This window comes from Spea bombifrons, chromosome 10, assembly GCF_027358695.1.
Source record: "Spea bombifrons isolate aSpeBom1 chromosome 10, aSpeBom1.2.pri, whole genome shotgun sequence".
Classification (NCBI taxonomy): domain Eukaryota; kingdom Metazoa; phylum Chordata; class Amphibia; order Anura; family Pelobatidae; genus Spea; species Spea bombifrons.
This window is the reverse complement of record NC_071096.1, coordinates 24580177-24606217: the sequence shown is the minus strand read 5'-3', so window position 1 is coordinate 24606217 and position 26041 is coordinate 24580177. Positions and strand designations below refer to the sequence as shown.

The window sequence follows — 26041 nt, the reverse complement described above, 5'->3', positions numbered from 1 at the left end:
CTTGTTGCAGCACATATGTACAAATGAATGACTGAACTGGAACTGACAGACTAAGACAAACCAATACAACGAGGGCCCTGCTTGCAAGTTTACGATTTCGATTGTGAGATTGAACAGGACCCTCTTCACCTTTTGTTTCTGTAAGATCACATTTTTATGCACAATATGCCACGTTCCGTTTACTCATTATACAGCGCTGAGGAATATGATAGCGCTTTATAAATACATTTAAAAAAAAATAGAGGATTTTGCAAAAAATATATTAAAAAAGGAAAAGAAAAAAACATATAAAAAGAATACCATGCAAGTCTCTGTGAGGTCATTCTAAGAACCTTTATGCCTATGTAGAAACCTAAGTGATGCTTTTCCTAGATTTATAAGAGTGATACTTAACCCAAATGCCTGAGAGTTTGGGAGTTTGCTTAGAGGTTTGTGATTAACTGGCCTGGTGGCTCCTGGTCTTCTGATACACATAACCTAACATTTGAAGGTCACAACTATTTATAAAGCCCAAAAGGGAATACTAAATCCGATCTGCAGCATCTCAGTTAACCCTTACCATACCCTACCATAAAACACATTAAGTGTCATGTTTCTTCAGTCTATCCAGATACCTTCAATAAAGCCACCTCTGTGTTTGGGAAAGTCTTTGCTGCAGAACATGACTGAAATGATTCCATGCATCTGGCCCCTATAGATCATCCATAAATAACTGGGCTAAGTAGTTAAATTAAGTTTCTCAGTTTACAAAGGTACCACACTCCCCTCATACCATCAGCCCTTATGAATAATTCGCCCCCTTTGGCCATGCCCTGTGGCTATTTCAATTTGTAGGAGGGGCGGAAAAAGGGTGTGCTGCCTCCTAAAGATGAGTTGAGACAGTGAGACCTTCAGAGCTTCGTTATCTCCGCTCTGCTTCAAACTGACATAACCTCACCCGCGCCTTCTGCTCTCTTCCACCCTAATCATGTCTCGACCTCTCACCGACCAAGAGAAGCGGAAACAGATTAGTGTGCGAGGTTTAGCCGGAGCAGAGAACGTCTCTGATCTTAAAAAGAACTTCAATCGCCATCTCCACTTCACTCTTGTGAAGGATCGTAACGTTGCCAATCCCCGTGACTACTACTTTGCTCTCGCTCACACGGTGCGGGATCACCTGGTCGGTCGCTGGATCCGGACACAGCAGCATTATTACGAACATGATCCAAAGGTGAGTTTCATGGAGGAGAACATTGCTTGAGGTTTGGAGGTATAATACATGGTCCGTTCTTCTTCCAGAGAAAGGTATATTGCGAAATGACTGTGGGGATCAATGATGGTTTCAGAAGTGGTGCCATCATATACTATAATACATTAATAAGTTGCTTTTTATATAAATCATTAAACATGTATCGGATTTCTTTGTTGCTATGTAACAAAATCCATCACTTGCGTCTGTTGGTTTATTTATTTCATGTTTTACTTTTTCCATACGTTTGTTTATCGTATGGGAGATAAAGATGAAACCACCAAACCATCTAGTCGTTCTTCTGGTATACACAATAGTTTAGCTGGCAGCAAGCATGTTTTATTCAGCTATCAAAAGTTTGCTGAAAGTGGCCATAGTTTCCTGTGAAGAGCAGGAACTTCCCTTTTCTTTATATTTTCATTAAAATATTCCTGGATTGTTATTAATAAACAGTCCTTTGAAGAAGTCAAAGTTACTTTTCCAGTTTCTCCAAAATCTTGTACTTTATAAGCTGTTTTCTCAGGGTGGTTGGCACTGGGAGCTTGCAGACACTGATCCATTCAACAACTGCCTGGGATGCCTATCAAGATCAGTAGAGGGGATATTAATTAGTTCCTTCCTACCTTTTGTGAGCCACTAGCCATCTCTCTTCAGGAGATGTGAGAGTAGATGGTAGGCATCCATTGTCAGCTGGTTGGGTGAAATGCCAGGGTCTGCACCCAACCATGTGTCTGTTGGACAGCTACTCAACTAGGTTAACATTCCCAGTCCTGATTTCCTTCTAGTAATAGAGAAGTCCCACATCAGGTGCAGTAAAGGATACACCAACAACAAATACAGACCATTAATCAGAGAAACCCAGAAACAGACAGATCTGCTTTATTTGCTTAGCCTACTGCAGAATGGAATTGTTTTGTCTACGAGGAACAGCAGGAATTCTAAATGCATTAAAAATATATCTGGAATGTACTCTTAAATAAACGATAAATCTGATATCTCATTCTGCTATTAGCTTATTTGTTTCCATATTTTTCAATAAGGCTTTGCAGATAATCTATAACCACCACTAGAATTATTACCTACTGGGACTTTTCCTTAGCATCATATTATCTTTCCAATCTATTTTCTGTGGAAGTGTACATATTTGTGTATTTGGAGAGATACAATCGTTTTACACAGCTTACTAGTGTTTGGTGTTTTTTCGGGTCCATTTTGTCTACATATTACTTATCCAGGAAGTTAAAGTTTCAAATATAACTGGCTTTTCTGCAAGAAAGACATTTATTTTAGGAAAACACGGTGCATCTGCCTACCAACTTGTGGCTGATCATCTGAAGGAGCTCATTGATACTATCACTGTGCCCCCAGGCTCACCGGCAGCTATTTAGTGATCATTTGTTTCTTACTGTAAGCTTTAGGAATTATAAACTACTTTTTCTTAAGGACTGGCACTGTATACACTGATCCAATTGCCAATCTTTTACATAAAGTTGACGAAATGAATATAATCAGTATCGCCTCTAGCAATTTCTGGTGTAATCAGATCGCTTAGCAAATGCCTTTTGGCAACCTGAACGTTAACTGCATGCATATAGAGCCAGCTGTTCCGAGAAAGCAACTTGTAAATTCTATGTCCGAGCTGCTTTTTCCAAATAATCGAGGTATTGTAAAAGGCCATCAAAAAGCCCAAACTATTTTTTAAAGAATAGTGCTTCAAGAGAAAAAAATATCTTTAAGAATATTACTGTGTGCAAAACTAAATATGGGAATACTACTCTTTTACATTGACGGATATTTTACTCTTCTAGGACAGACTTGAGAAACACCAAGAAAAAGTCAGCCATAATTACTAAAAAAAAGATATTAATGTTTTTGTAGGTTTTTTGTCTAAATGTCTTCTGATATAATTTTATAGTGGCTGCCACTGAACTTTGGTTGGCTTCTAAATATATCAGTTCATCGAAATTCTAAACATGTTTGTCAATCCCAAGCCTATCTTGGTCACTCCAGATAATGTAGTGCTGGAAAAACATTGGGCACAATAAATACTTGCAATTTTGTAAAAAAAAAAAAAAAAAAATACCTAAATGTAGCAACATGCTTAGCATATGTGATCAGACTTAGATCTTGAACGTAAAAATATCATAGTAGGTGATTATTGAGTAAGGTTGAAGGAGTATTCGGTATAAGGTATGGCTGATGGCACTATTTGTACACATGAGCTAATAACCTGGCTTATCTTGATGAATTTTCTTTTCTGGCCTTCAGCGAATTTATTACATCTCCCTTGAGTTCTACATGGGACGCACTCTTCAGAACACCATGGTCAATCTAGGTCTTGAAAATGCATGTGATGAAGCAACATACCAGGTAAGAATCGACGTTCAACAGGGCTGTTTATCTAAATCTTAATTTTCATAGATAGTTTGAGGGTGACGGTAGTTATGAAGTTGGAGGGCTACAGGCTTCCCACACTTTTATTAACCCTTTCCGTGATTGGTAGGTTTCACCTGTTTTTGCACATTTGCCTACAACTTAAAATGTTTAAACATTAGTACAAGATTACTGTTGCATCTCAAAGGAAGCAAGACTACATAGTGTTGCCAGTACAAGATTATTGGCGATATTTTCAATTGCACAAGACAGCTACAAACCAGGTTTGAAAGTTAAGGATATTCCAATTGCAATACTCCATTTTTTTTGTCTACAACTCCATTGAAAATCAAATGGTCGCAGTAATTATCATGAAAAACTCGACATTGAATTGAAGTCACATCAGTTATACTTTTAGACATCTAAGATTTTAAATTGTTAATGTTGTAGTCATCTGATATTCATTTATCAGTTTCTATAAGCTCTTATACAAACATCAAATATCTCTCACTTCCTTAGTCATTGTGTAAACCTATAGCTGCTGTTATGTTGAGACAGTTTACGTGAGATCAGTATACATATCAATTTAAATAAAGGTTATGATGGTTAGATATAGTTACACACTGATGTGTTAGTACATATGTATCACCATATATACAGACTGGTAATGATCGACATTGTATGTGGTAATAATCTAGACATATTCTGATAGGGATGTGTACCTGCATATGTGTATAGCATTTATATAGACAGAAAAGGCTACAGAGTTTTGCATGGGCCTCTCAGTTTTAATATGTGTCTCCAGCTCGGCTTAGATATGGAAGATTTGGAAGAGATTGAAGAAGATGCTGGCCTGGGGAACGGTGGTCTTGGCAGACTGGCAGGTACATTTCTTCAAATTTCAGTGATTAGTATTACGTGTTAACTGAATCTCTGAGTCTAGGCAATGACGCTTGTTTTCTACATCTCTATAAATAAATGTAAACAAAAACAAAAGCTATGTCAACACAACACATCCAGGAACTGGGGATGGCACAATAGAAGTAGGTTGAGATACTAACCAAAATAGACATGTCTGCTCTGTCTCATGGGGAATCCAGCCCTTATATTCTCTATCACATTTCTGTTTTACTCTGTTTAGCTTTCCCGAATCGACCATACTTATTAAACCACAAGCATTGCTAGGTTTAGTGACTAAATATACTATTCCAAAAGGTTGCATTGTGTGTTATTTAAATAGAAAGTGACCACTAGGCTATTTATTTAGTTAGTACTCAACAATTTAAAGTGACAATACAGAAAGTGTTGATATCATTGTTCATTGTTCAACAGCATTCAGAATGTTTTTTTGGCTAAACTAAATGCACTGGAGTATGTGAAAGTAAGATACCTATAATTTATTCTAAACCTACCCTGTTTCGCCTAATACTTCTTTGTTTACAACATTTTCTGTCATTGTCAGCCTGTTTTCTGGACTCTATGGCTACTCTTGGTCTTGCCGCATATGGTTATGGAATCCGATATGAATTTGGAATCTTCAACCAAAAGATTTCAAATGGCTGGCAGGTAAGATATATTTATATAGGTTTATAAACATGGAGATCTGAGTAAACACAACCTGGGGAATAGTTGTTGGAACTGTGAAGAATAACAGTGACCAACACCACAAAGAAAATTTAGTAGCAGCATTCATGATATAACATACTGTATCACTTGGGGATGAGGTAAGGACCACCAAAGCCTATATACTAGAATTTTTGAGGTTTCTCTCAGAGTAGCAAAAATTCACATGGAGCTATTGCGTTTTCCTTTGTGGTAAATATTAAATATAATTTTTCTTACGATAAGAAAACAGTAAAAACATAACGTTATTATAATGTGAATGAACAAATATTTATTTACACAATGCTAACAAATATTGAAATGCTAAATGCTGTATTTGCTATTAAAAGGTTTAGTTTGCAATAGAGAAAGCAATACCATATTGTACTCAATATATCTATACACACTGTAAATTGTCTACATTGCCATAAGGTATGTCTTGAATGTATAAAGTAATGCATAAGTATGTTTTTTTTCCCTTGAAGCAGGTGTAACATTTTGAACCTTGGACATAAATAGTGTGGCTTTTTAGGTAACATCCCAAGAGCTTTGAAAAATGGGAGCCATGCAATAAAAACACAGTATCACAGGCCACTAAGGTTTCCAATAACAACATACTTGAAATTACAAAAATAACTACTTAGACTAGAATTATTTCAAAGCTAGCATGTACTAAAGAAACATACACCATTGTATATGTACAGTCGTGGCCAAAAGTATTGAGAATGACACACATGAAACTGTTATGAAGAGTGATCAGATGAATTGCAATCAATTGCAAAGTCCATCTTTACCATGAAAATGAACTTAATCCCAAAATACATTTCCACTGCATGTCGGCACAGCCCTAAAAGCACCAGCTGACATCATGCCAGTGACTCTCTTGTTAACACAGGTGAGAGTGTTGACGTGGACAAGGCTGGAGATCACTCTGTTATGCTGATTGAGTTAGAATAACAGACTGGAAGCTTTAAAAGGATGGTGGTGCTTGAAATCATTGTTCTTCCTCTGTTAACCATAGTCACCTGCAAGTAAACATGTACCTAAATCAACCATTTATCGGATCATCAAGAACTTCTAGGAAAGCAATTCAGTTGTTGTGAAGAATGCACCATGGCACCCAAGAAAGTCCAGCAAGCGTCAGGACCATCTCTTAAAGTTGATTTAGCTGCGGGATCGGGGCACCACCAGTGCAGATCTTGCTCAGGAATGGCAACAGGCAGGTGTGAGTGCATCTGCAAACACAGTGTGGCGAATCATTTTGGAGGATGGCCTGGTGTCAAGAAGAGCAGCAAAGAAGCCTCTTCTCTCCAGGAAAAACATCAGGACAGACTGATGGACTGCTGAGGACTGGGGTAAAGTCATTTTCTCTGATGAATCCCCTTTTGGATTGTTTGGGGCATCCGGAAAAAAGCGTATCCAGAGAAGACAAGGTGAGCGCTACCATCAATCCTGTGTTAGGCCAACAGTAAAGCATCCTAAGGCCATCCCTGTGTGGGGTCGCTTCTCAGCTTCTCTAAATGGGTTGGAGAACAAAACATCCAAATTTTGGGTTCACGGCCAGGAAACACCCCATACCTTAATCCCATTGAGAATTTGTGGTCAATCCTCAAGAGGCAATTCTGACAAACTCCAAGCATTGATTATGCAAAAATGGGCTGCCATCAGTCAGCATGTGGCCCAAAAGCTAATTGACAGCATGCCAGGGCGGATTGCAGAGGTCTTGAAAAAGAGGGGTCAACACTGCAAATATTGACTCTTTGCATAAACGTAATGTAATTGTCAATAAAAACCTTTGACACTTTATGTTGTAGAAAAAATGTTGTAAAAAAGCATAAATAATGTAATTATACTTCAGTATGCCATAGTAACATCTGACAAAAAATATGTAAGAACACTGAAGGAGCAAACTTTGTGAAGACCAATACTTGTGTCATTCTCAAAACTTTTGGCCACGACTGTATATTCAGAGAAACATCACCTTTAGTGCAGAGAGCCTAAGCGGATCCATAATATAAGTTCTAAGAAATATATCCTGATCTTTATTTTTTTCCTTCCTAAGAGAGTAACCCAATACAATATGCATATAACTAATTAGTAAGGCAGGTAAAATATGGTTAATATGTATATTTTTGAAATTTTCATTAAAATATTAAAAGTCTCATGCTGCCAAGTACTGATCCTTAGGCTCCATTTTTATACTAGTCTAGATAAATGTACTATGTAGCTAATTGTTTACATTGTATCTCTAGTATCAGGAATAGCTACAAATGATTACCAATCATTGTCTATGAAACGGCTCCCTATAAAAAATCTAGATCTCCCTGTTAATTAATTAAGAAGTAGAAATGGTAGCTTAAACTTTTCTCCATACTATTACAATTAAAACAACTTAGCGTTGAACATGTTTGTAAAGTACTTATAATCGTGAGTAGAAAACAAAATAACAAGGGTAACACGCTCAGTATTCAGTGACCGGATACATATTTTGCCAGAACACTGGCTGGCCACTTTATGAGGTACACCTTGCTAGTACCGCGTTGGACCCCCTTTTGTCTTCAGAACTGCCTTCATTCTTTCATACTTTCCACAAGGTGTTGGGAACATTCCTCAGATTTTTGGTCCATATGGACATGATGGCATCCTGCAGTTGCTACAGATTTGTTGACTGCACATCCATGAAGTGATTCTCCAATTTCACCACATCCCAAAGGCGCTCTATTGGATTGAGATCTGGTGACTGTGGAGGCCATTGGAGTACAGAAACCAGTTTGAGATGATGTGAGCTTTATGACATGGTGCCGTCAGAAGATTGGTACGCTGTGGTCATAAAGGGATCAACATTGTCAGTAACAAGGCTGTCGTGTTTAAACGATTTTTAATTGGTACTAAGGGGTCCAAAGTGTGCCAAGAAAATGTCCCCCCACACCATTACACCACCAGCAGCAGCCTGGACCATTGATACAAGGCAAGATGGATCAATGGTTTCATGTTGTTTACACCAAAGTCTGACCCTTCCATCTGAATGTTGTAGCTGGAATCAAGACTCATCAGACCAGGCAACGTTCTTCCAGTTTTCCATCGTTCAATTTTGGCGAGCCTGTGCAAATTGGAGCCTCAGTTTCCAGTTCTTAGCTGACAGGAGTGGCATCTGGTGTGGTCTTCTGCTGCTGTAGCCCATCTGCTTCAAGGTTCAACGTGTTGTATATTCAGAGATGGTATCCTGTATACCTTGGTTGTAACGAATGGTTATGAGGTTACTGTTGACTTTCTGTCATCTCGAACCAGTCTGCCCATTCTCCTCTGTCCTCTGAAATCAACATTTTCGTCCACACAACTGCCACTCACTGAATATTTTCTCTTTGTTGGACCATTCTCTGTAAACCCTAGAGATGGTTGTGTATGAAAATCACAGTAGATCAGAAGTTTCTGAAATACTCAGACCAGCCCATCTAGCACCAGCAACCATGCCACGTTCAAATGTATTGAGTTGCTGCCATGTGATTGGCTGATTAGCTTTTTGTGTTAACAAGCAATTGTACCTAATACAATGGCCAGTGAGTGTATATATGTGTATTCCTGCCTTGGTAATGAATGCAATCTACAAAATATAGAATATATATGAAAAATGTACAATATTCTCCAAAGACATAAGAGAGTTGGCATCTTCTACTGTCACTCAAAATGGTTCTTCAAATGAAATACTGAGGCTGGTTTTCTCTTAGAAGACACACATACACATATGATTGAGGAGAAGAAAGGCATATAATCTATCTTCAATAAAAAGCAATTGGTACATTCATTAAAATGCACTTACAAAATGAATGGCATTGAGACCAGCTCAAGTCCAAATGCAGGCAGGTGATTAAATTCCACCATGCCACTAGATGGGAGAAAATAGGCTGGTAGCTGTACAGCAACAATAGCTTGAGGAACACTATCAATGGCTTACACAGAAACAGCATCTGATAACCAAATCAGGTAAATAATAAAAACTTAATTTAAATTTAAATAATAATTTATTTATTTGGTGTGGCTCTGTCTTTTGTGTGAATGCCTCTTACATATGTGCTCCTGAGAAAGTTAGGTAAAAACGTACAAAATATACATCGATAATAATAATCATCTTTACTAAGTTTTGACTACTGGATGCGGGTATCAGATGCAATTTTTGGAGCCATTGGTGGTCTTCATCAAACTATTGTTGCTGTACAGCTACCAGCCAATTTTCTCATATTCCATCCAGAGGGATGATGCAATTTCATCATCTGCTTGTAGAAAGCCACCCCATTCCTTATGCGCTGCTTGTAATTGAGCTGGTTTAAGTGCCACTCATTTTGTGTGACAGTAAAAGATGCCAACTCTCTTATGTTTCCTGCCTTGGTAATTAATTACAAATTTCTACATCAGTAAATAATGTTGCACTAATATATCATTATTAATGCTTACTGTTTTCAAGACAAGCTGAAGTGGTATTATAAGGAAATTAATTACTATATTTTACAGATATATATTAAAAATTTGTATATATTTGTATGTACTAAGTTATGATGGATCATATTTGCTGTATTTTAATAACAGTTAACCTACCCACTTGGAAAGCAAAATCATGCATGTTTCTGTCTTGGGAGGATGCACATCTTTTTTTTCTGGGAGACATGGAGAATATCTAAACTAAGTGAAGAGAACATTAGGTAACAGGAGACACATATAAACAGGGATTCTTCTCCACTGTGTAATATTCCCAAGACTTATTTTCTACTTCTTGGCCTCATTTTCAGGCCTTATGGAGACAGGCTGGCAAACAAATCTTACACTGTGACAATAGGAACAGAACCTTTACTGTGCTCCTAGACTTGCCAAGACAGCAAAGTATTGCATAATTATACACCCTTTGAATGCTGTCCTAGGGAAATATGAAAATTACTATTTTGTTACCTGAAAACTACCTTTTTATTATGAAAATGTATTTCTTATACAGAAAGGTGCAACCACACAGGGAAACAACAAATATAAGTGGTTGCTTTGGGACTTCAGATATTTTTGTATCACCTCTCTCACTTAGACAAATACTGCATTTGGCAGGGGTAATATCACATTTCTAGTCTAAATCATTAAAAATGTACTGCTACTACAACTTAGCATAATTAAATTCTTACATTAAAAATACCAGTGCTGTATGCTTTTATTTTAACTAGATTTAAAGGTCACCTAAATACTGGTTGTATTATCTATTCTGCCCCTAAGTTCTCTCACTTCTCCTCACCCACCCTTGGAATGTCTTTCTCAACATCTATCAGCGTGCGAACAGCCGGGCACAGAAAAGATGAGGGTAATAACCAAGCAGATATTGGGAAAATTAAGTGAAAATACCTTTCCTCAAGGTGTACCAATATTAGGAGACATTTTATTTTAAGATATACAAGCCATTGATCAGAAATGTAACTACTTACTCCTTCAATTGATTATTATGCTTCTGCTAACCCTATTTCTCAACAGGTTGAAGAGGCAGATGACTGGTTGAGATATGGGAACCCCTGGGAAAAGGCTCGTCCTGAATATATGATTCCTGTTCACTTTTATGGCAAAGTACAACACACCCCACAGGGAGCTGAGTGGGTAGATACTCAGGTAAGGATATAGAACATCAGTGACATTCAATGTAATAGAAAATATTTAAGTTATGTTATGATAAAAACAAGTTTATTTGGGGCTTTAGGGCTGTGTCCCTGATTACCTGGGGAATTACATTATGCAAATATAGTTTCTATAGAGAATTTAACAACTGAGTTACAACCAATGGAAATAAATTATACTAGTTAAGCTAGAAATGTGTCATAAGAACCAGGGATTATCTCGGTAAAGCCTAGCATGACTTTGATTGCCATAAGGTTAAAGCAAGGGTAAGAAACACAGCCTTCCACATAACACATAGATACTGTGCATGAGACAATTTTCACGTATCTAAAATGTTGAATGTTGAGTGCATCACCAGTAGGTGATGCACTCTATACTTTATGTTGTTCTGGATAACTACCTGCTTGCAGGCACTTTACAGATATATTTTGTACATTTTGCTAGGCAGGCAACAGGTGCTTTTTCAGTAAAGTCAAATAGTATTGCAGTATTCTCAGCAACACTACTGTCATTTTGTAGCACTGATACTTCTAGACCCCGACTGCACGGATTGTCCTCAGGCATCCACAGGATGAGCCTGAAAAACAAATCTGAATCAATGAACATACAACAAACATTTAATGTAACATCATAAGAACAGTATACACAATAGGCAATAGGTGATCAGGATTATGTATGTAAAATACATATTTTGTTGTGCAAAAGATCTATAATGAGTATGCACTTGTATTTATGACACATAACTGGGATCCTTTCTCTCTTCTTCACCTTTCCTTTATTCCTCCCTCTTCTCATCCACTCATTCTTCCTCTTTGCTTTTTTCCCCTCCTCCCTCACTCATTTTGTTTATACCATCTGCAGGCTGTCCTCGCTCTTCCATATGACACCCCAGTTCCAGGATACAAGAATAATACTGTAAACACCATGAGACTGTGGTCAGCAAAAGCCCCTGTTGAATTCAACTTGAAGGACTGTGAGTTTTTCCAGCTATCATGCGCCTCTGATTGCCTCACAACCGGGTAGACATTTATTGAACTACAATTCCTCCCACTTCCAGCCACCTTATTCATAGTCAAAGTTTGACTAAGAATATGAGTTGTAGTTGATTAACTCCTCAAAACTACCTTCTGGCACAGTTGCTTCAACACATGTATAAGTATAATGTCTCACTCTGTGAGTACTTCAATATGCATTCTTCCAAAATGAAAAAAATTAAGCATTTAACTGATACAGAGGATGCTGCCTTGCAGAAGTAGCTGGCCTCCTTCTCTATCTGACTATTCTTGCAACTGATTGGCTTAAAATCAATGGGAGGACTTTCCACACATGTGCAAAAGGTCTCTCGCAGTGTTCCCCAAGCCAGTGCTGGCCAAATAATTCCCCTGCAAGGCATATAACTGGAGGAGTGGAAAAAAGGGAAAATGCACATGGGGGGGTTCTGCAGAATTATTGCGATTATTTATATCTGAATATCCATTATTTCAAAAGCATACGAGTAATTCATTAAACCTATAACAATTAAAATTAATTCCCCAACCAAATTATGTACCGTAATTGATTTTATAATTATAGAAGGAGCTAGACTTGGGCATCGGCCAACTTCGTGTTCGTCTTCTTGTTGGAAGAAATCTTTGTATTCCACCAATACTCGCCCGTTCCTATGTTCGCTTTGGGCGAATATTCGTGTACATTCTTCGTGTTCGTTTTTTTTTTCTTCGCATTTTGCCATTTTTTTGTAAAAGGGGTTATTACGGGGTACGCACTTTGGCACCAGGATTTTAAATGTCCATACGAGCAACTTTATTGGTTGGCGGCAGGGGCCTCCTCTACCATCAACCAATGAAGTGCACCTGCAGGCAACCAACAGAGCTGAACAGCGAAAACGCACTCTTTGTGTTCATTTTCATGTTCACCCAAATACGAATGCACAAGTCTAGTAGGAACGCGACTGTCTCACTATATGCTTCCAAACTATGGATAGTTGGAAATCCCTCTGACAACATACTACTGAGTGGCTTAGGCAGTTTTGTTGTGCTCAAATTATATATACTTATATATACTTCCCTAATTCTTTTGTCCTGACTAATGGCTATATTATGAATAAACATTGTGAAGATACATGAGGTTGATCTATATTGGGACCACTTTTGCATTTTACTATATTATACTGTCTATCTTTCATGTTTACATGGCTTATGTGTTTGTTATTTAATTTTTCTGTCATCAACTCTCTCTTTCCTTTTCTATAGTCAATGTGGGTGGTTATATTCAGGCTGTACTAGACCGTAACATTGCTGAAAACATCTCACGTGTCTTATACCCCAATGACAATGTGAGTATACAAAGCAGATTAAATAAAAGCTTGCAAATGTTAAAATCGGAGTGACATATCAATCAGTTTTAAATATCCATTTACTAAAGTAAATCATTCACATCCATAAAGTCTTCTAATAACATAATTATAGGATAATACAAAAAGCCTAAAACCTGCCAAAACTACTACCTTGAAATGTTTTTTTATTATTCTTTAGGAGTGTACAACAATACAGCATAAACTTTTTTTTGTAGATTTATTTTACTTGCATATATAAAGTGTTTTACAGACCCCCAGCAGCTCCAAACCTCTCTTCCACCCCATACATTCATTTAAACTTACGTCTATTTCAATTTTATTAACCTCCAACCTTCACTTTCCAGTTCTTTGAAGGAAAGGAGTTACGTCTGAAGCAGGAGTACTTCGTTGTAGCTGCCACCCTTCAGGATATAATCAGGCGTTTCAAGTCTTCCAAGTTTGGGTGCCGTGATGCAGTCCGTACATCCTTTGAAGCCTTCCCTGAAAAGGTAACCTGCCTTCCAGATGCAGCTTCTTGACATTTTTTTGCCTGTTTTAAATTTCCGTGTTTCTTTCTGTTTTTTAGGTGGCTATACAGCTTAATGATACTCACCCATCCCTTGCTATTCCTGAACTCATGAGAATCTTTGTGGATATTGAAAAAATGGATTGGGAGAAGGTATGGTATTTATTATTTCTTTTGCTTGTTCTGTATTTTAACTATAACTGTATGTAACCAAAATTGTGTTTTAGTAGTTTCTTTGTTCCTGCCCTCTTATTTTCTACTTGTCTACAAATATCAGTAAAGGGGCAGCTTTACTATTGTTTGGTTTATTCACTATTTTCCAGCTGTGTTAACATCCTTAGTTCCCCTTAAACGTCAAATGCGGTTTTATATATTGAACTAGAAATTATTTGTATTTGCTTGTAATATTCCGCCCTCAACAATAGAAATATACATCAGGTTACTGGTATTATCATTTATTATCAATAGATGACTCGTTATAAAAAAAAATACCGGTTTATGGTAAAAATACCGTTGAATAGCTGTTCACAAAATGGTTTGCGAGCAAGTAAATCCATTGAATACTTTTTGCTTTTATTAAAAAGAACCACAACTGAAATTCAGTTTCTGTTTCTTTAGAGACTAGTGCAGTTTCCAAACTAAAGAAAAGTTCTAGCTGATGCCAGTAATAATTCTAAAATACAAAATGCTTTGAGGATGTAATATTCAACCAGTCTCTTAATAATCTAGTATACTTCATACTTGTAAACTACACTAATTATACATTGATTTTTAACCTTTACACACCCGTTAACAATTAATAACGATGGTTGCAACCTTAGGACCCTTGCTTGTCAATGGGACACCCAGTCTAGTGGTCTAGCCTCCTGCGTGATAAAACTTGTGTTGCAAGTATCACTTCTTCCTGCCTTGCGCTCTCAGTGCCATTTTTTAATAGACAATTCTGTAATAACTGAAGTAGTTAATCTGCAGTGTTATGACATACCAACTTCCCAGTTCCTCGCAAAGTTTCACATTCCAGCCCGTGAGACATTGTATGTTGCTCGACCAGCAATATGTGGTTGTCATTGTGGTATTTCATCATGTTAAACTTATGTTGCCTTGCTTACATTGCCGCTTGCTTACACGCAAAGTACATGTAAATCGTGATATTTGCTGGGACAACATACAGCCGAGACATATGTCTGGTTGTGGGGACTGTTGGTAGTTGTGTTATGGTGGGACCCATTGTGCTAAGATATTCAATATAAAAAGGTTACTTCCACATTATATAACTTATTTATTTGGACACAATCATGAAACAATGATGATAAATAATGGAAGGAAACACATTAAAAGAAAAAGTAAAGCCTCATAACAAATAGACAGCACTACATTGAAACTCTTTTGTGGCGCTTGTTGATTTTCAAGGTATCTGTGAGGCTTAGACTTGTTTGGGTTTTTACAAATGAGTATTACAACTACTCATAAAGGTGATCAGTAATTTAACTATGCATCATGCATGACTAGCTCAGAGTTCTCCTAACGTGTGTTTTACAAGAGATTGATAGCTGCATCTGTTTTAATGGCTTTCCCCCTAGTGGCATATCACAAATTGCTATGCTCTCACCTATGTTTTAAGCCAATAATATAATAAACACCTTGCATATACATTTAAGAACTCAATTCAGAAGCCATTCGTAAAAAATTGGAACATTTGGAAAAAGGCACATTTGTTTTGGAGAGAGCTCTTATGAATCATTCGTGTAGTTTTATGCTCTTTCTGGCAATTGAATTTAATTATTAGAATCATGTGGCCAAAAGAGGTATGCATTCATTAACTCACCTTGTTATGCAGGGTGAGGTATGGATAGTCTTTCAGCTGATTTTATTAGAACATTCCATACAGTATCACTGTTCAAAGTTTATTACCTTTGACAACTGTGTATGTCCACATAGCAAAATGGACAGAACTAGGATGTTATTTATGTGAAGTATTATATAACATCACAACGTCCACACACGTGGGTGAATGTGTTGTGATGTTGGCATGTGATAATGTGAGTGGAGCTGTGTAGTGCATCATTCTGTGTAGATGTGAATATTTTATGGAAGTTGGCAACTATGAATATCTGATGCCCCAAACATTCTGGAAACCAGAAACCTATTTCCTATTAGATAAGTGTTAGCCAAATCATGTTTAGGTTTGTTTACCCAGTTTTTGCTATAAGCTTCCAGACATAAAACAACAAGACCAATAGCAGATTTTAATGAGTCTCTCTCTTCTTTTTTTTCAGGCCTGGGACATAACAGTCCGCACTTGTGCTTACACTAATCACACAGTATTACCAGAGGCCTTAGAACGCTGGCCGGTTCATCTCCTACAGAATTTGCTCCCAAGACATTTGGAAATCATCTATGAAATCAACCAGAGACATCTCAATGTACAGCTAAACATCCATGCCTCTTTGCCCTTCATTTTTATTTCTCTGTTGACTGTGTTTTGTATTCCTCTTTTATCGTATTATTTGTTTGTTTGGATTCTTTATCTGGTTCCAGTCATTTCTCTTTCTTCTCTCTTTTCTTCCTGTTTGAGGTTTTTCTTCTTACTCAGTTAAGCATATGATTTTGTTTAGTAACTTCTGTTTGGCCTGCTTTTACTTTTCATTTCATTACCCTCAATGTCCCTCCATTTCATAAAAAAGACTGTAATTTTTCATTTTTTCTTGTTTCTTTCGCTTACAGCGTGTTGCTGCCATGTTTCCTGGAGATATGGATCGTCTCAGCAGAATGTCTCTGGTAGAGGAAGGCTCAGTAAAACGTATTAACATGGCTCATTTGTGCATTGTGGGATCACATGCAATTAATGGAGTTGCTCAAATCCATTCTGATATCATAAAAGACACTGTGTGAGTATCAATACTGCTTTTACTATTTTCTTCTTCCTCTTCCACATTATTCTCATTTTCTTAATATTAAGGTCCTTCTCACTCCTGTATTTCTCCATCATTTTCTCTAATTTTCAATATATCCCAGTTTCCGTGATTTTTATGAAATGGACCCCCACAAGTTCCAGAATAAGACTAATGGAATCACACCAAGGCGCTGGTTAGTGCTGTGTAACCCAGGCTTGGCGGAAGTCATAGCAGAGGTTAGAGGAATGCATACGTAACATAACAATAAGAAAGGGCTCAGTTTGTTTGCTTACTAACCAAATGTGTTTTGACGTAGCTTGACCGAAAATATGCTTGATTAGCAACATTATCTTGCATGTATAATACAATGTTTAATTTTAGCTCAAAATAACAATAAAGAATGCAGCAAAAAGTTTAGAGTGGACTGTTGGTACTAGAATACATTTTTAAAGCTAATGTCATGATAGACAAGATTCTGTATATTTTTAAACAATTCATCTTAAAAAAATATAATTGCATCAACTATTTGTGAGACGCACTTTAATGCATATGATAGCTGGATGGTTCCTTTTTGTGTTTTGCAAATGCATGACGTGGATTCTGCAGAATATCCCCAAATGTATTTGCCTTTACCCGCTCCCCAGCTAAATTCCTTGCAGGATATGTACTTGCAAGTATGTGCGCGTGATATACTCACTGCCTGCTTTCTGATTGATCACAATGTAATACTCCACCGCAGGCATGATACAGCAGTAAGGCAGTATGAAACAATATGTTTGTCAAAGACCGACAAACATGACAGTACCAGTGACAACAAGATAAGGCACATTGAATGGCTTATTTTCATAGTACCTATATATGGATTACTGACAAAGCCATGCCAATGACTGCTTCAATGAGAGCTGGATTAAAGAGGAAGTCCAATGGAGAAATATTTCTCCTTGCATTGACAAAAGCCTAACTTTATTTGGAGAGCTGGAGTGTGCCATTGTTGTCACTTGTGTGTTTTTGGTGACTTTCCCTGCTAAAACACCATACTGAGCAGATTCTTCTAATGAAGTCTGTTTTTCCATAAATTTTAGTCAGACTTTCCTGCTGGATGATTAATAATGCGCTGTTATATTGTTTACCACCAGGCAATGTGATAAGAAGTCAGTATGTTTGTCTAGTAGATTGGGCTAAGATAACAGAGCTAATATACATACAAATGGCTAATATACAGGTGCTGGAAAATAATATATTATACAGAACTTGATCTGTAAAATACAAAATAGAATATTTTTAATCTGATACCAGTAATAATCAAAATGTTTGGAGTTTCCCTTTATGGTTTCACAGGGTCCAAGTTCATGTTACCCATTTCTTAAAACATAAGGAACCTACATTTATAGGCAAAACGTTGTCTTGCCTCTATAATATGCTTCTGTGTCCTCAGGTAATGTAAATAAATAGGTTATGATATCATATCCTGGCATGTCCAGTTTGAAGGCACATTGTACATGATAGATGAGTTTAGGTAGACCCCCGAATCTTTCAAATATGATTGCTTCTATGGCTGGATGGTGACGCATCTGTGGTGACTGGGGATCCATCTGGAAATCCAGCTCTGGACGCAGTACTAGTTTACAATATCATGATTATTTATGGTTGTTAGGGAACATTTGCTTTTGTGAGTACTTTCTGAACAATAATAGGATGACTGGGTTTTAGTGGTATTAGGTTGGACACCATACTAAGGTATAGACTGATGACAAAGTATCATCCTTTTTCAACTTGAACTTGTGAAATGTTGGACTTCGTGGTCTTAAAGAGACAATAACTAAACTCAATAATCATTCGTGCCTATAACGTGAATTGTTTTTGAAATATTACGTTTAAAAGTATTTGAGATGATATGTGGCATCTAATTGGTTTCCTTTCCTGGAGGTAATCAATCAACTTTGACTTTAATTTTGATACCAAATATTTTTTTCAAAAGTTACACTCAGCTTAATGCAGTAGGTGCCTGCTTGGTGTGCAATGATGTATGTATAATCTATGTGTATATAATATTTGTATGTATATATCTACATAGATATATACACTTTTTATTTTTGTGCACTAACACACACTTAAAGTGACACACACTCTAATATCCACACACACTCATTCAATAACCTTGCCTGTTTTGTGTCTTGTGTTGGACCTGTATGTATATATATATATATATATATACATATATATATATATATATATATATATATATGCATTTTTTGTTAACATGCCTTTTTGCCCCTCTAGCGTATAGGAGATGATTACATCACTCATATGGACCAGCTGAAGAAGCTTCTTGACTTTGTTAATGATGAAGGATTAATCCGAGACATTGCAAAAGTGAAACAGGTATAACACATATGACATGGAGTAATATTGTGGCGTATACTTTTTTTCAGTATGTCTATTAATAATAGATTGTAAGCTCGCCAGAGCAGGGTCCTCTTCTGCTTTTGTACTAGTTTGTTATTGTGTGTAACTTTAAATTATCCACTGATTGTAACTATGGAATCTGCTGGCGCTATAAAAAAACATGTAATGTAATATATTAATACTTTTTGTATTTAAAGGAATTCTAAATGTAAGGAAGGCAAGCTTAGTGGGACAATGGAGTAATTATGTTTTTAGCAATATTTACAAACATAAAAAATAGGGAATGTTTGTAGGTAATTCTTTTTAGCTATTGCTTTTTAGGCTGTTTTAGCCTGTTGGCTTAGAGTTTTCCAATGGAATACAGATTACACCTAATTTAAAATTGACATTCATATCTTGTCCAGTGACTACAATCTGTCAAGGTCTAAGATCCATGTGTTTGTCACCTACAGGAAAACAAGTTGAAGTTTTCACGGTATCTGGAGAATGAATACAAAGTAAAGATCAACCCAAACTCCATGTTTGATGTCCACGTTAAGAGAATCCATGAATACAAGCGACAGATACTGAACTGTCTACATGTGATCACCCTTTACAATCGTGAGTAAGATGCAGGGCCGCTAGAGATGCTGATGAATGTTACAAACTTAGTAGAGTCACAACTAGAGTGTGATCACAACTTCATGGCTGTAAAAGTGCCTGTGAAGCTAACCTTTTGACTACAGGATCAACATAAGTTAACTTGTTTGTCAAACCCCAACTTGGAGTACATTCTTCTGAAACCTTGTAGGTTGACCTGGGTGGGCAATTGGTTTGCAGAACACCTGTTATTCACTGGGTTGCCAGTGCAATATGGTAAATTAGTGGATGATGCCACATGTAAAACCCACACAAATCTCATCTGAACTGAGCAGATGGACTGGGACAGCATCAATGATTTCTTGGAAGATTTCCCACTGTAGCTCATTACTGGTTGTATGCACAAGAGATGGCTCACTTTTTGGTTGTATGAATCCATGGGATGGTCTAAATCATATGCTTATGTTTGTATCTCAGGCATAAAGAAAGACCCCAGCAAACACTATGTGCCCCGAACAGTGATGATTGGAGGAAAGGTGAGTGCAACTACCTCTTCACATAGCATTTCCTTGCGTTTTCTTGGCATATTTGACAGACCATATGCAGCAATGCACATTTTTATGTTATGTGAAATATCTATATATAATATATAGTAAAATATATATTTCATAATATATAGTGAAAATCTAAAAATTATTAATATAATGGCGTGCGCGAAATAAGAGGTTTTAAGAATAATATAAATGTTATAACATACCAGTTTTATGCTTGGTGTAATTGTCTTTAGACATTCTCCAAAATCACATAAAATACAGTCAAAAATATCATATGAGGTGGAGTTAGATGATTCAGGACTTAAATAGCATATAAAAAGCACAGTAGTACCTGCATTGCAAAGGTTTGGTAATACAAAGAAATACAGGTTCCAAATCTATATATTTTCTTGTTTTCCTTCCCTTGTTATCGTATCCACTTGCTGACTTCATGATCTCCTTCCTCAATTCTTTTTTTATCACCTTTATGCGTTTCCTTTTTTCTCCTCTTTTCCATTACAGGCAGCTCCTGGGTATCATATGGCCAAGATGATTATCAAACTAATCACATCTGTGGGAGAAGTAATCAATAATGATCCAGTTGTCGGAGATCGTCTAAAGCTCATATTTTTGGAGAACTACCGTGTTTCTCTGGCAGAGAAAAGTGTGTTTAATTTAGTTTTATTTGATACAGTTTTCTTTATTATTATAATGTTGTGAATAGGTATGTCTGTGTAAAAGGATATCCTCCGTGTTAGAAAATAGACATGATTAGCAAAAAAGTGTCCTTTAATAGTGTAGTCTCTATTCTTCTTCCTTCCCTTTAATTTACATTTTTTCACTTTCTGTTACCATGACAAATCCCACATCCTATTTTATTTTTGTTTTGTTTTTTAAGCTATAATGTGCTTGTTCCTAAGCAGTTAATTTCCAATGGGTAATTTTGTGAAATCTGTTATTTCTCAGTAACCCCTGCCGCAGACCTCTCTGAGCAGATCTCCACTGCCGGTACCGAGGCATCTGGCACAGGAAATATGAAGTTTATGTTGAATGGAGCCCTGACCATTGGCACCATGGATGGAGCAAATGTTGAGATGGCTGAAGAAGCTGGAGAAGGGAACCTCTTCATTTTTGGCATGAGAGTGCCTGATGTAGAGCGACTTGATCGTGAGGGGTAGGGAATAAAATTATATTTAGAACAGGACAGATATTGGGCAAAGAGATTTCTTGCTTGACAAACATGCCGTTGTGCTGTGTCTCTCCATCAGCCACAGAAAAGGAAGAGTCTCAAGAATCACTGATGACTTAATTTGCAAACAAAAATACTTCAGGAATCTCCCATTTGTTCATTTTGTGAATTATATTTTGTGTAGAAAAAAAATACCAGACCTCCTTTTCTTAAGGTGTCACAGTACTATTTTACAATTAAATTATTCACATTGGAGAATACATAGTCACCAAAATGTATAAATAATAAATAGTTCACAAGAGCAGTAAAGGTGCCATTGATGAGTTTTATGGGTTAAGTTTGCTATAATGTTAGATGTTGCCGTTTTAATCACATCAATAATACCTAATCCATCTAATCTACAAATCAAAATCAAGTCAAAACATACCAGCATATAAATATTAGTTTGGTGCATCAAAGCTCAGTTTGACTTTTGAAGCTTTCTTATCATTGTGTTAATCCAATATCTAATTTATGTTATGCAGCAAATCAATTTTTATTTGTAATAATAAGTCTTCACTGTTACAATTTAGCCTGTGAGTATGTATATGTGTGTATATATATATATATATATATATATATATATATATATATATATATATATACTGTTAATACATACACAAATCTACATATATATATATATATATATATATATATATATATATATATATATATATATATATATACAGATAACTGTGCACCAGAGTAATAATATATACCAACATGTGTGACTTATGTATTTTTTTGCCACAGGTATAATGCTCGATCATATTATGAGAGAATTCCTGAGCTCAAACAAGTAATTGATCAGTTGAATTCAGGATATTTCTCCCCCAAACAGCCTGACCTCTTCAAGGACGTTGTCAATATGCTGATGAATCATGACAGGTCAGAATGTCTCCATGCAACCTTCCATTGTTCTGTCTATTCATCTCCTTCGCTGTCCTGCTTTTTTTCTGCTTATCAACTTTATTCATACATTTTCTCATCCTAACACTATTTTCACTTTCTCCATTTTCTCATATATTTATTATATTTTTCAGATTTAAAGTGTTTGCAGATTATGAAGATTATATCAGATGTCAGGATTCTGTCAGTGCTCTGTACAAGGTGAGTAGCTACAGCGTAGTCTGCCAAAAGACACAAAGATGCAAATAAAAAAAACTTATAGTTAAGTCCACCCTGAGCGGCACATTAATTCCTTAAGGACCATGCTTTTACACTTACAAACCAAAACATTTTAGCATTTTTGCCATGTCAATGTTCAACCGTGATTTACCTCTCACTCATATAAATTATATCTAATTTTTTTTTTCAGGGGAAAGACCATATTAATACTTATCAGAACTATATTTGACAGCCCTATTCTATGAAACATTGAGCAAAATTGTATATATTCTTAACTTTTCTTAGGATTTATTTCACAAGGTTCCGATGTTAAAAAATACCCAATTTATGTAAACATCCACAGTGTACAGCAATGCCTAGCATGCATGTTTTTTTAGAGGGTGAAAATGCTCAGTTACACACAACAGTATTTTTGTTTATTTTAACCTTTTTGGGTTATGGTCAACAAAAGTTTAATTTCATAATTCTACTGGGAGGGGTAACTGTTTTAATTTTTCTCACTTTTTTGCATAGCCCTCCTCTGGGAGCAGTGCAGCATGCACTTGTAAAGATTTTTTGTTAAGAACCCCTTCTGTTTAAACAGTGTCAGTAAAATGGGCTTCACACCAAGCACAGTTACATGATGTCTGTCATCAAAGAGCTCAAGTACCCCTGGGCACAGAAACATAGTTATAAATCAAGTGATTCGGTCTAAAGTGTTTAGCAGAGCCCACATGTACACAATGATCAGTAGAAACAATTAAGAAGATCATTTGTAAGACAGGAGGCTTCATATTATATTAACTCCTGTCTTTAATAAAATCACTATTCTGCGTCACTAAGCTAGCAAAATCAAACATTTTTTTAGAAACAGGAGCCTTAAAGGTAAAGGCTTAAAATAACTCCTTCAGCTGGCAGAAGAGAGACATAAGTGCAAGTGGTGACAGCAAAAAATGTAAATAATACTCAGGGCAGCTTAAGTCCTATCATCTTCTGTACTTGTTGAGATTCATTTGTGTATTCTTATGTTCCATTTTGTGTATATCATAACATAGTGCTACAGACATAACATTATTATAGCTTCACTATATGGGTAGCACATTTTTTTTCATATATATTTGTGCACTCTTATATCTTTCCCATTCATAAAGTCTTTGTCTACTTACATTTGTTTTAATTCCAGAATCCAAAAGAATGGACTCGCAAGGTTATCTACAACATTGCTGGTTCTGGGAAGTTCTCCAGTGACCGGACTATTTCCCAGTATGCTCGTGAGATTTGGGGAGTAGAGCCAAGCACCTTGAAAATCCCCCCTCCTGATGTCCCCCGCGAGTGACTCCTCCACTCATCATTGATGGATGCCTACCAAAAATAACAAATAAACCTTTGAACCCTTTGAAATGGCGCTCAAAAGTTCTGACCAGGAGGTGTCCAAATGTCATTTATACTCATGCTCTAATTATCTTCTACTTTCTGTTCCAACACTGGAGACTTTTCTACACCCCATCGCTAATTTCAATTTAATACCATTTCCACAACCGAACATACAGAATTTGTTTTTGCCTTGTTCATCCTGAGTAGGATAATTTGTTTTACTTATAAACAAAGTCATAAGGCATTCATCATCTGACAACTTATCCCCATGCTATTAATTTGCAGTTCTTTAAGTTCCAATTGTATAAGAGGAAAATGTGTTCACCATATCTCTCTTATCAAACAGTATGAATATCTATTTTTAACCAAGGGTATATTATTTATAAACCAGATATGTTATTTCTAATGTGGTATTTAATAAAGCCATATCAGTACTAATTGTTTCAGCTCTATATATTTGCAAAAAAACACCAATTGCTACCTCATTTTCACTGTTTACTTTTCTTACTATTTTTTCCATTCCTTAACCTCCTCCTTTCCCTCTCTTTTTTATCTCTATCCCTCTGACTTCCTCTTCTTTTCCTCTTAGGACAAATGTGAACATCCGATTGTGGTTCCAGTTGTTTTTCTCTATCTTCCATGCACTGCTCAATTTCCTTACTGCCAAAGCCAGCACACCATCACTTATATCTTCTCTGTGCAGACTTTTATTGAATGTCATTCAGTCACTAGTGACCCACATTGGGGGTTTTCACCACATCCTTTAACACCCTTTTCGGCTATATCAATAAGAGATTCCTCTAAAACCAGGATATACTTAACATGTCTTCTCCCAGGACCATTTCATGTTTCCATTAACACTTTTCCTGCCCGATCCCTGTACAGTATCATGAGACCCCTATCCAGTCAGAGCCATGTAGTGGGTTTAATGACGAGACAAGCTTGGGAGCAAAAAAAAAAATCAGATTCCAGCTGTGACCTTTCCCATGCGCTATTAATACAGTCACTTCCCACACATGGAAGAAGCGGGGATTGTTTACCCCCCCTTTTTATACTTAAAATGGAATAATTGTCAACTGGGAGCTATACACCCTTCATTTTATTTAAAGGGTGGATATTTATAAAAGTGATATGGTAATAAATCAAGATTGAATAACAAAGTCAACAGACGAAAACTCATAGGATAAGTAATACAAGTGAAATTTGACTTGCCAAGACTGAGGTATGCGGGATAGCGCTTGTTGAAGCATTTTTGTGAAGCATGTGAATGTTTGCGGATATTCCTATATGGATGGAAAGTGATGTATATTTACAGTTTCATCTTACAGTAAGTATTAGCAACACAGTGCTCAAAAGGCAGTTAAATATCCAGAAAAAAGCACTACCTGGCACTCAGTAAATTATTCTGCAATTATATTCAAGCAAAGCTCTGGTCCTGCCATAGCTGACCTTTATAAAGACATATTGATAAAGGATTTGAAAATGCCCGAACATTTGATTGAGCATAATAATGGAATAAATTACTCGATTGGTTTTCAAGGCCCATTGAATGGCATGGAGGATTATATACTGTAACATAACACATATAGAAGCAGGGGGTAAAATAAGCAGGTGAATTAAAATAATTAGGAATAAAAACTAAAATGGTATTGTGTGTGAATGAAAAACTTGTGAGTTTTCCAAGTGTGTTAAGCATAACTTTTGTTCCAGCTCATGTTTTTGTTAGCTGTAAATAGTCGAGTTTGATGGACGCTCACATTGATATTGATATTGTGTTATTACAATTGTTTGGCAAAAGTTATGTGCGGCCACATTATACAATGGACATTATGAACAGTTGGTCCACTATCAGTAATCTCTACTCTGAGGTAATTTTAAATGAATCCAGGTGCCAGGTACAGAAAAGCAAGAATTCACAGAATTTGGTTTATTAGCCAGGTCATTAGTGGTTTCATCAAAGGATGTTGCCCTCCACAAAAACCTTGGCCTCAAAGTGGTGCACATTGCATAACATATTGAGTTCTGAAAGCATTTCATATATACCTGATAAATAAAGTTTTGCTTTACCAGCGGTATCATTGGCACATGAAGCTGTCTGCATATGAGAGAAATTATTCTTTTATAATTAAAGTATAATTAGAATTTTGATACTGGGGCAGTGACATGCTGCAGAGATGCCCAGGAGACTCAGGAGTGGGTGAGGACTAAAGGGTCAGTAAAGA

At 36.5% G+C, this 26041-nt stretch overlaps 1 protein-coding gene across 1 annotated transcript; it reads left to right on the top strand.

Moving 5' to 3' along the window:
• The first annotated feature begins 860 nt into the window (after positions 1-860).
• On the top strand, positions 861-24257 carry PYGM (glycogen phosphorylase, muscle associated). Its single transcript, XM_053448762.1, has 20 exons — positions 861-1210; positions 3497-3598; positions 4407-4485; positions 5064-5167; positions 10703-10834; positions 11702-11813; positions 13090-13172; positions 13538-13681; positions 13759-13851; positions 15975-16121; positions 16423-16586; positions 16714-16828; positions 18873-18974; positions 19451-19598; positions 20055-20113; positions 20633-20774; positions 21077-21284; positions 22092-22226; positions 22382-22448; positions 23629-24257. Exons 1-20 carry the CDS (start codon positions 968-970, stop codon positions 23779-23781), a joined length of 2532 nt encoding a protein of 843 aa, XP_053304737.1. The 5' UTR covers positions 861-967; the 3' UTR covers positions 23782-24257.
• The last annotated feature ends 1784 nt before the right edge of the window (positions 24258-26041 follow it).

Bases quoted from the DNA above. Each gene is read 5' to 3' on its own strand.
- PYGM (XM_053448762.1), top strand. From the start codon at position 968: ATGTCTCGACCTCTCACCGACCAAGAGAAGCGGAAACAGATTAGTGTG. The intron at 1,211-3,496 runs GTGAGTTTCATG...TCTGGCCTTCAG, and splicing joins ATTACGAACATGATCCAAAG to CGAATTTATTACATCTCCCT. The intron at 13,173-13,537 runs GTGAGTATACAA...TTCACTTTCCAG, and splicing joins TCTTATACCCCAATGACAAT to TTCTTTGAAGGAAAGGAGTT.